General features: G+C 38.9%; 1 protein-coding gene across 1 annotated transcript in view; it reads right to left on the bottom strand.

The window, feature by feature from the left end:
• Positions 1–10,551, bottom strand: part of LOC102229254 (fatty acyl-CoA reductase 1-like) — a 46,880-nt gene extending 36,329 nt beyond the window's left edge. Inside the window, exon 1 of the mRNA XM_005806895.3 lies at positions 10,308–10,551. Within this exon, the coding sequence (XP_005806952.1) occupies positions 10,308–10,316 (9 nt within the window). The 5' untranslated portion in view covers positions 10,317–10,551. The remainder of the gene's footprint in view (positions 1–10,307) is intronic.
• Between the last annotated feature and the right edge of the window lie 1,532 nt (positions 10,552–12,083).

The raw sequence follows: 12,083 nt of genomic DNA on the forward strand, positions 1-12,083 counted from the left end.
ATTAAAGATAGTCTGGCTTTTAAAACACAATATTCATCCTGCTTCGTCCCAGATTTCTGTTTTTTTAGTGTTCATACACTGACTTGAAATGGAAAAATCCAATTAGTGGGCAGCAGTAATAAGTACCAAGAGCTTCAGGGGATCTCTTTTGTGTTTTGAGACCTATTTCTACCAATTCACATCAAAAGTCATTGAGGGTCAGAACTGGAGTAAAGCTAGGAGCTGCTTGAGGAACAGCAACACCAGCGGGCAACTGAGGTTTACTTTTGTCCGGAGACAATGCAGCTGGAGCCCCGGCCCTAATTTCATGTTTCCTTTCTGTCTGCTCGGGTTTTTTTGAAGAGAGAACATGCTGTTCGTCTCAGGCGGGTTGTTTTAAGGCCCGACTCTGCAGTCTCGTCCCCTGGACGTTCCTCACACAAGTCCTCCATTAGTAGGTCAGCAGCCGAATGCTGCTGGAGACCCGGGCAAGAAGAAAAACAGTCTACAGCTGCATACTGGCCTTCAGAAAGCGGCACAAAAGGCTGGCACAGACAGCAGAGGAGGGAGGGCGAGGAAAACAAAAATGCAGCCAATAATTAAAGCTGCATTAGTCAACTTCAATGTCAGCACCAAGCGACGCAAAGGAAAAGCAAGGCCGCTTTTCCTAAATACCAGCATGCCATCAGAGGAATAAAACATTGGAAGCTCGGTAAACACTGGTTTTCCTCCAGTGGAAATGCCTTGTCTCATCAAAATACTGACCAACACAGCATCAGATATAAGTGAAGAGGAAGGAAATATAATTAATTTCACAAATGAAGGTCTAAAAGAGAGGAACTCCATTCATTTATGATTCTCTACTCGATCTAAAGAACAGGTGTCCAAACGTTTTGTCATGTTGGTCAAAATCATCAGATCTAAAAGTTGGATGGATTTTTGTACATTGCTTCAAAAATCTAAGATAGACACCAAATGGAAAGTCAGACGGATGGATGGATGGCTTGACAGACGGGTGGGTGAATGGACAAACATCCACCCATGTTTGGGTTCTATTCTTCTATCTTAGAAGAATAGAAGTATTCTTCTAAGATACTTGGAAGAATACTTCTATTCTTCCAATAGATAATTGGAAGAATGGATGGATGATGACTTGACAGACAGACAGATGACAGAAGAATGAATGGACATACAGATGAATTATTAAATTGATAGAGGGATGAATGGTTGAATGAATGAATGCCTCCATGGATGGACTGACATCAACTGATTTAAGAGGACTAGTGTTAAACGCCTCATAGGTGAAAACTTGATGCTTAAAACTGAGGGATAATCTTGGCATCCCTTCATTTTCTCTAAAATATAAAACCAAAACCAGTAAAAGAAACCAAAGCAACTTTTACAGACAATTTGTTTGCTTAAAAGTAAATTTACTAAAATTAGTTTGTCCTATAACACAAAAAAGTAACACCTGTCGTCTCAAAGCCTTCTGTAAACATCCCATTTACATCTGGAAGGTCAGATTTCAGGCAGACCCAGAAATCGGTGTTGGCCTTCAAAGATCCACATTAGTTTACAACAACAGCAAGCCTCTGATCTTTTCCTGAGGCAGCCAAAAGCTAATCTAATTAAAATTCATTATATCTGCTCCCGGCTTTAAGGATTTAGGCGTTATCCCTTTAATTTAATCTGTATTTCAGCCCGTCACAGACCAGGTATCAGGAAACTGTGAGCTTATGTTCCTGTGTGTCCACTCACATCTCTGCCATTGTCTCTCTGGCGGTGAAGGGATTCTGTAATTACACCAGATGCTTTGGCGCGACAGTGCATCACTGTGCCCCGGGTGTCTGTTTACGTCTGGGCCGGAGCCAGACCGGTAACCGTACCCTGAGACCCGCAGTGGGGGGGACGAGAGGTCGTGAACTGGCCAGTGTTGTCATCATGGGAAGATCAGGCTGCGATGCCTTCAAGTAACAAACCTGACTCTTCTTTAGACGGGCAGTCAGAGGATCGCGGTGGGAAGGAGGTCAGCCTCTCTCTCAGGTTCATCTACATCAGGGGTGTCAAACTTCAGTCCTAATGGTCTTTTTTTTTTTTAGCAGTTAACGATTAATCGATTACTGAATTACTTGATGATTAATTTGATTAATCATTTCAGCCGTACTCTGAACATATCATTTCAGATAAAGAACATGAAATAAATCAGTCAATTATCATGGTGGAGGTTTCTGGAAAAGAAAATCCAGCCATCAGATTGTGATGGCTCAACAAAATGATTTGAAGTGGCCTACTCAAAGCCAGGATTTGAATATGAGTAACCATGTCCTTAACAGTGCTGTTCCAAAATTCATCCATATTCATTCCCAGGAACTGAAAACACTTGAAAGCAACACATTTAGTACTCTCTCAGAGCAGGAAAACTATAAACTAACATTTTTTTAAAACTTCTTCCTGGTTGTGCTTAATGCTGCTTTCACCCCAGTTTTCTGCATGTACATTTAGAATCCGCATCAGTAAGCGTGAAGCCCAGTTACCCAGATATAGTTCGATACCATCTTGTTTGGAATGACGCACAGCTCGCTTGCACGAAAACCAAGATCTGTGTCGGAGCGATTTAATCAGGTATCCGGTTCGAAGATGGATTACAGCGGACACACGACGCTAATTAATGTGGCCCTCTGCACGCTTCACCTTCTGCTGATGCCAGCTAGGTTTCTGATTAATGATGCCCGATGAGCTTTGCAAACGCCTCCTCCGTTCAGTTTACACAATAGTACACAAAATGAGACTAACAATTTGCAGAAAGAAAAATTCACTGATTGGAGCAGGAATTCAAGACGAGATCAAACCAGTGACAGTAAAGGCATAACTTCTGGAAACTACTCCTAAAAGTTTCACACAAGATATGTTGAGCCATGAATGTGTGAATCTTAACAGTACTGAAAATGTAGAAAGAATTAGGGTTGAACAAATAATTTTAATAATCGATTATTCTGAAGATTAATTGATTAATCGGATAAAAATGTGAAAATTGTATAAACAAATTTCATTTCACCTCTTAAGCCATAGCTAAAACTTTGCCAAATGAGAAGTTTCGGGTTACAGACCAAGATGTTTTAATCTTAAATGCAAAATGTATTATATTTTATACAATTTTGGCTTAATTACTGCTCTGAATATGTTGTTTTCTCAACAAAATAACTTTTTGAGTCTGTAAACTCCAATTAACGATTAATCGATTATTAAATTAGTTGACAATTATTTCAATAATTGATTAATCCCGATTAATTCGATTAATTGTTTCAGCCCTAATCACAGCAGACACTCAACGGCCAAGTTGCCTGGTCCAATAAGTCTCCATTTCAGTTGCAACATTTAGATAGTATGACACGATATTTGCTGGCCAATTGAGGAGCGCCATTGATTTTCCTTGGTGTTGACTGGCTGAACCACTAAGAGCGTAAATAAGTAACACTGCTGATGTTAGCTTTTTCAGTTTGGTTTCCATTGTGCGTATTAATGTATATTAAGGCATATTTGGTGTTAAAGCTATATGTTTTTAGAGCACGTGGAAAAACAAAGCGAAAAATGATTTCATGCGGAAAGTATTTTCTGACAAATTAAACATAAAAGCCACACACCCATTGCAGATTTGCTCAAAGCTCTAACTAAACACGAGATAAACCGGGCCGACTCTCCCTGCATTGTTACTGTAACAACCTGCTTCACAGTTCACCGCAGGGCAATCTGTGGAAGCCTTCACTCCCTGAACATTCCCACTTTCTTGTTTTTGTCTCAGCTAAATCATTAAGAGGAAACAGTGTTGCAGCTCACAAACAAAAGTCTAAAAGCGTAGGGGTAAACTACGCAAAGCAAAGCTTGGCCGGCGGCCATCATGTCCCTACATAGTGATGCTGGGCATTCATCCAAAAAGTTTCAGATACAGACAGCCAGTTCGAGCCACCCTGCCACAGACGGCTCTAATGGCGCTGCAGACAACCATCAGTCCAAATAAGCCCTAGAGGCTTATCCCTTTTACTGCCATAAAAAAGCAGGTTGAGAGTCTCTTGACGCAAACACCACAAGAGTAGCCTGTCAGTAGAGTCACTCACTCGACTGTAAATTGCTCTGATGTAAATTCTTGTTCTTCTCAAAAGGTGAAATTAGGGACCGTCATACGAAGAGGTGTGTAAACAGCACTGCAAAAACACCTTACCAAGTACGATTGATCTTGTGCAATAAGATGTTAGTGCACCTATTTTATTACACTTGAAAAGAGACTAAACTAACTTGGATCTTGTTTTAAGTCAATATTTCCTTAATATAAATTAAAACATATGAGTTCTAGTGTTAGATCGTTTCACTTGTAACATCTTTCTCTGTGAAATAATTTGCCAGTGGAGCCAGTACTTCATTTATATTAAAGGGGGAAATGTGCATAATTCACATTTTGCACATTTCTGTTGGGTCTCAACTGCTCCTACACAAGCCCATGCAAGCTGTTTATTCCTAAGTCACATTTGACAAGGATTACACCGTTACCTAGCAACCCCGGCCGTCATCTAGCAACCCAGTGCATTTGGTCAGCTGGTTTTACCGCTGCATGCACTGTGCAATGGCTGCTGGAAAAATCAAGTGTTTTGTTGCTGACTTACCATCCAGAAACAACTTCCTGCATTCTTATTGATTGTGCACGAGGCTCCACTTATGCTTTTCAAAGATCTGCAGCTGCATAATCTATAATCTCATTGTCCAAGAATGTAATAAAAATGTTTTGTACATCCCATAGACCCATTCTAACCTGTTGCATAACAAGTCACATTTAAAGATTTATTGATGTAAAGAAGCTCATATTTCCTGCTAAAATGTTACTATTTAGCTAGTTTTGTCTCATTTCAAGTGTACTGAGATATTTGCAGTAGAAACTTTAACAAAAATACTTAGTAAGATTTTTGTATTTTTGCTGTTAGATGGACGTTGACTTCAGGGAGTTTGTGCTAATCATCTTGATATTGCAAAACCTCTATAAGTCAGACTAAAACTGGATCCCAAATATATTTTACAAATCCCATTTGGTCATTTTAGTCCTTAAACAAACCCTATCATAATGTCCATCTAAGTCGCATTACTGCGCAACACAGAAACCAGAAATAGTCTTTGGGTGGAGCTGAGGTTGTCTTGTTTTTCACTCTTGCTCAATAGGTGATTCACTTCAGAAACAGTCAATGCTCACATATTGTCACTGAGTTTGAAAAGGAAAACAAAATACCCTAAAGGTCTCAGTCGGGATCTACCTGTGGGGTTGGCAGCATTCATTCCAAGAGTTCTTTATAAGCAGTTTGTTTGGCTTCCAGCCTCACATCCTGGCGCTTGAAATCTCCAGAGATTTCCTGCAAGTAGCTGAAGTTGCTTCTTTGAATACAGGATCTCAGAATCTCCTCCCAAAAATCATGTTGTCAAAGAAACACCCTTAACGACAAATTAATGTTACTGAGAAAGATGCAAACGTGGATGTGACAAAGAGCTTTGCCATTCATCAAAGCAAACAATTATGGGTTGGGACTGCGATTTGTTGACTTCAAACATTTACAAAGTTTTATTCTTATCCAACTTCGGTTGACATATTTTTGTAATACAATTTCAAAGGAAGTGGTACACATGTTACTTCAATTAGTCCACAATGTGTCACTGAAAACCTTTAAAAGTTTCCTTCAGATTTCTCAAACTGTTTAGCATAAATTCGGTTAGCATACTTACATTTTTTAAAAAGTGTTTTAGGTAAAAATTGTAAAAAATCTAAGGGGTCGAGTAAAAAACACTCTGAAGATTTAAGAGTCCGACACTGCGGGCTTAACCAAAAGAAAATAAAGCTTTCTTTCAGCTTTCTTCCAATTTTGTGACACACTTAAAAGTACGCCAAAACATAGATCAGGATTTTGTCTTTTGATTAAATTTTTAAATTATCATTAAATTATTTTACAGATTTCAAACAAAAAATTTAGATGAGAAATATTAAGGGGAGACATTAATCTGAGTATTTTCCAAAGATTATGTTTCTCTGCTCTAACCTGGAGCTGACATTTTAGCACTGATATGCTCAACAGACCATCTTATAAACATTGTTAATAATACTACTAAACAATCAGCACCTTATAATTTAGTGAGCCTTAAAACTGATCTACATAACCCTGCATAGACGCATCGATGTGGCATTTAATGTCGAATCCACCAGAGGAAAAAGGATGTTTATTAGTCTGGAGAAAGGAAGTCGATAAGGAATCAAGATGATGTCAGCTGATTCATATCTACTTTTTTATTTAGCTTAAAAACAAAACAAACATCTTTTTAGTTCAGAATAAACTCTTATTCAGCCTGCAACATTTTCATACCAGATCAGATTTTAATCGATTTCTTTTGCTCGCTTTCTTTCCTAAAAAGGAAATTACGTATGACAGAAACTATTTTGAAATATTTCAATCATTTCTATTTCATTACAAGAATAGTCATAATATGAGAATAAAGACACAATTTTACCTAAAAGAACATTTTAATTATGAGAAAGAAGTTGTTTTTTTATGAGTAGAAAGCTTCTAGCGTTACCAGATTAATTCATGTCAATTTTTCTTCAAAATGCATTTTAGTCGTTTGGATGATCGTTTCAAAGTCCTGGTACTGATAATAATTTAATGCTGCTGTGTTAAAAAAATAATACCTGTAAAATTTATTCCAAAATACAACTTTGTAAGATTCTTAACATTCCTTGTTTTATAATTCCTTTTCCCCATGTTGGAATTCTCCTTTATTCTTGTATTATTTTTGACTCTATTGTGGTATAACTGTATTCTTGTAATATTATGACTTAATTCTCGTGATTAAGAAAAGAAATGGTAATATTCCATCATAAAGAAGCTGTGAAACACACTTGTAAAACAAGATGGCCGCCTAAGGCGTGCTGACATCACTGAAGCATGAAAACTCAAGGAGAAAAATTTCCCAAAATTTAAATCTTCAAAAACCAAAAATTTTATTAATTGATCAAATCAATTTATTGCCCATCCCTAACACATTGTGCATTGCTAAATTGCACCTTCTTTTTGCTCTTTATGTTTCTGTTTTTGTCCATTTTCTCTATTAGGGGTTAAACTGTGTTTTTGTACTGGGTCAGCTGGTTTAACTGGAAATGCTGTTGTTGTTTTCCACACTTTTGCCCCAGGCGGAGTCACTTCACAGCATCTCCGCTGCCTCACGTCTTTGCATTATCTCAGCGTCAGCCAGTCAAATTCAGGCTTGGCTCTACTGTTAAGTTTAGAGCAGATATTAATGATCTCAGGAGGAAAAATCGTTTAATGACTTTGTTTCAGTGCCGCTAGCGAAAGCAAAGTTTTCCCACTAAATCCTGAGCAATCATAAATAAAAAAGGAACTGCCACAGAATTCAATACAGACACTTTGGGGATTTCATGACCTATATTAGTTTTCTAGTGACATTTCTTCAACATATTGGAACACCGGCTTTGTTTTTTTCCACCAGACTGCCTTATATTTCAGTGCTATTAATAGTAGCACCACAATGGTAATGCTTGTACATTACGAATCAAGACTAGGAAGACATTAGCTTCTGATTTAGCTTTGTGTTTAAGGGTAATTTCACATTATTTTAAGACATTTGGACCAAGTGAGATCAGCTCAAAATATACAAAAATGTAAAATAAGGTTCAGAATTACAGGAATAATTTGGTGGACTCCAAACTATTCATGAATTTTCCACTGGAACGTAACTCCAGATTATTTGCCAACATACACTGATTGTTTCGTACAGCACCATTAAAATATATATTTTTAAAATGCAGCTTGAGAAGCTGAAATACATGAAGACATTGATACATGACACGCTATTGGCTGGAGTTTTCAAAGCAGCCAATCAAAGAGTGCCATTCATTTTCCTTGGTGCTAATTGGCTGAGCCCCTCTAAATGTAGATGTTAGCTTTGTATCCAAAATATCAAAAATAAATAAACAACAAATTAAATTAATAATGAAGTCTGTAAACAAAAATTGCTCTTCAGAAAACAGGGCTAGTTGAGAGCAAAACACCAGACTGGAGAATTTTATCATCCAGTTTTTGGTAGAAACAGAAAAAGAGAAAATGAAAATTATTGAGCTTGTTTTAATTTATTACACAATTAATTGATTTATTACTTATTGCGACGGGTTTGGTTGAAATTATAGATAAATATATGCGGTTTTTATTGCAAAAGGACATTTAAGAATTTAGAAATGCAACATAAATAATGTTGGAGACCAAAAAAAAATCATAGAAAATGGCTGCTTCCTTTTATTCAGCGGCTGGTAAACAAAAAATCCTTACATTGTGGTTTATGGGTCAACATCTGCAGACCTACTTTAGGAAGACAAACCACTCCTCGGACTTTGCAGGATACCTTGAACTGAATTGTAGGTAATGCATGACCAAAACCGCATTTAAATGATATCAAATTTTTTATTTGCAACATGATCCGCAAACTTCCACCTGCAATAAGTAGATTTGTATCTTTGCAAAGGCTGTTTGGTTGCAATGCTCCTCACCCCAAACCACAAGAAGCGTTTTCTGACCGCAGGTTCTCCACTCTGCACATTACACCACCTCACCAACACGACTACTATTACTACTGCTCTGTAACGAGTGTACGCACAGCAGAACCAGGGCTGGAAAAAGCTGAACCACATCTCTTATAAGCTTTTAAAGATTCATGCTGCAACTGGAGATGCTAGGAAGGGAAAAAAAAGCAGCTCATGTGTAAAGCAGTGGCGTTCTAACGGGGGAGGACGAACTCGTAAACATGCTTTTGAATCAGGAAGTCAGATGAGCACCTTTTTAAGTCTGTTATTCTAGGAGGAAGGATGAAGTATGGAGGGATTTTTTTCTTTATACGATCACAGTTTAAGTAGCTTATCTGGGAGGGAAATTTAGGCCATGCCCTGATGAGAACTAGAGCTCTCTCTGCATCAGTATGGGAGACCTTTTATGCTTTTTAGTTTCTGAAAATTAAATGAAAGTGCAGTCATGGAGTCTCAAGTACTGCCTCACGCCGAACGACAAGACACTCCTGCACCACAGCCTGAAGGGAGAAGCTGTGGTGTATCAGAAAGGCTGTTAGATAAGCAGATACACAGAGGTTTGGCTGCTCTGTCTGGACCAATACTGAACATTTGTGAGGATTTTCACTTATTTTTGATACAAATTTCCACCAAATTATTTCAAAATCTACATGCAGCACTATTGCTGTTGATGTTCCCTCTGTGTGCCAGGGGGATTTCTGTTAAAAAAACACCTTTTATGGCTTAGGGAGATGGGGCACATTTTAAAGGCATTTGGAGCCACAGAAATCCGTGCTGACCCTCTTCTTTCATCAAACATGCGGGGGTGATTGGGTCACTTCCGGTACGTAATTTCAAAATAAAACCAGAGAACGTCTGAGTTACTAAAGATGCCAGAGAAAGTGTGGCAATGACAGCATGATTTAAAACAGTGTATTAATTGCCATTTATTACAATTAAATATATTTCTTATATTGTACGTACAGTTAATCAAATTTAAATCTTCATGTGAACAACTTGAAACCCTTCACTCTTTACTGTGGATTCTCAGGTAACTATGAAGTATAAAAGGACCATATTGTTGCTAGTGTAACATAATGTAACTGAACTTGAAGAAGCAGATATATAAAATAAATGCTTCCACGTGTCTAAAACTCTATAAATAAAACATAAAATACAGCTGCTCAAACATCTAAAATTACCGCTGAAACTTTAAATAAAACATTTGATTAATTTAGTGTATGCTTAAAGTTTAAAAAGCCCAAATTCAGCTGATTAAAACGCACCCGGTTTAGTTTTGCTTAAAATGTGTATATTATTTTGAAAGTCCGCGTCGCCACTTCCTGTCTTCGCGGCCGTAACGGTAGCTAGCTTACAGCGGCCGGTCGCTCTCCACGCCGACTGCGGCTCTAACTGTCCCGCCGCCCCGACTGTCGGAGGCGGCTCCAACTAACCTGAGCTCAGCCTCAAAACACACCTCCACCACGCTTCAGCTACAATCAAAACCAAAAAAAGCCACACTAATAAAGTCGAGAGGTCTTAATGTTTTCCGCGGCGGTTTGTTGATGCTCAACCCCGGGCTGCTCCCTCGCCACCCAGCCGCCCAACGCGGTGAATGATGCTCGGGCAGCTGCGTGCCACGACACGCCGCTGCTCCCTTCCTCAGACCCTCTGAAAACCCGCTCCGTTTTCAGCTTAAAAAAAATAAATATGAAAACAAATCCAATCCTACCGTAGACATCGGTTAGTGCTGATGGGTCCTTCCTCTTGTGGAGAGCGGACAGGCTGCGTCGGATCAGGCTGCTCCTGCGGTGTCTCTGCCTCCTCCCACCGGCCGCCTCTGGTCGGGCTGCTGGGAAACTCTCAGCGTTGAAAACGGCCGACAGTCCGCCTGCCTGTCCGCAGACAACAGGAGATTTTCAGACAGCTCCACAAATATGAGCTCCTAAGTGGACAGGGCGTGTCAGGCAGCCCGTGAGCCCTCCCCTAACCCGCCCGGAACATGCAGTTCTGCCCTGAGCGGACCGAGCGCCACGGTAATTGTCATTCACAAATCCCCACGTGGCTCCAATCTATAATATAATATTCAATATGTTATTGGAGAGGGTGATGCTGTGGACAGGAAGGACATCTGCTAGCAGTCAGTCCCGCAGCGTGACTGAACAGGCCTCTGACTTAAGACAACTGCTTTTCCATTACTAATGTGCGCAAAACTTCGTCAATATTCCGCTCATGTCGAAAAAACATGATATCGCAATTGCGGTGTTTTCATTAAAGAAGAAACGCAATTAAAATCACAAATGAAGAACCATCATCATCCAACCACTTCCTGCCATGGTATCCTTGGTGGTTTGGTTCAGTGGCAACATCCGGTTGTTGATCATGTGACCCCTGTGAAAAACGGTGTTTCAATTGCAGTTTTTCAAAATAAACCATTTCAATGAAAAAAACCCCCATCACCCTAGCACCAAAACATGAGTGAAAAACTATTTTTTTCCAAAATTGATGTGTCCATTAAACAAATTTAGTTTCAAAATGTCAAATTGCGTAATTATATGGTGAATAGAAACAAAGCTACTGTTGCTTTTAGCAAGCTACATTTCCATTACATATGTACATTTTCCGCTAACGTTGAAAGGAAAAAATATTTCGCCATTATAGTGTTTCCATTAAATAAGAAACGCAACAAAAAATCAACATGAATCGTTTTGTTCAAGCGATAAGTCATTAAAAAATATCCTACAACCACTTCCTGCCGTCTTCTTCATGGTTTCCACAAGTAGCAACATCTGGTTGTCGATCAGATGTGACTCGTGTGATGCAAACACAAAATTACAATTTTGCAAAATAAACCAATTTCAATACAACAAAAACTCATCTTGGAGCCAAAACATTTTGAAATTGGTGTATTTTCAATTTATTGTCAATTATATGGTTAATAGAAAGGCAGCTACTGAGATGATTGAGATAACCTCCTATATGTCCGAATTAAAACAATCCTGCAAAAATGTGGGTAAAATATTCTCCCAAAAATCACCTGTTTTCCTAAAATTCTATAATTTCAACCATTAAACAACATTAATTTCTCCCTGTAACCATGGGAACAACTTAAAGGCACCAGGCTGGCTTAATTATGTCTCATTTCTGAGCCTGGAGGGACATGATGCCTTTTTAGTGCAACAGCTGTGATATAATCTGCAGTAAATTTCAGCTGTGCGGCTGAGTTTCATGCTAAACGACATGCAGGTGCTGAGAACGGTAACGTCTGCATGAGTCTCGCTCTCACAGATCTGCTTCTGCACAGTGTGGAGCCAAATCCAGTCAGGGTGCATAATGAGCAGACTGCAGACTGGGATTTGACCCACAAACCTCAAGGTGGCTGCTGCATGCCGGCAGGATTTACTGCAGCACTAAAAAAAATAATAATAAAGAAAGAAATTCTGTATTTGTGATCCAGAAAGGTTGTTTTATTTTTAATTCACAGTCTAACTATCTAAAGTTTAGGCAA

The sequence above is a fragment of the Xiphophorus maculatus genome, chromosome 17, assembly GCF_002775205.1.
Source record: "Xiphophorus maculatus strain JP 163 A chromosome 17, X_maculatus-5.0-male, whole genome shotgun sequence".
Classification (NCBI taxonomy): Eukaryota; Metazoa; Chordata; class Actinopteri; order Cyprinodontiformes; family Poeciliidae; genus Xiphophorus; species Xiphophorus maculatus.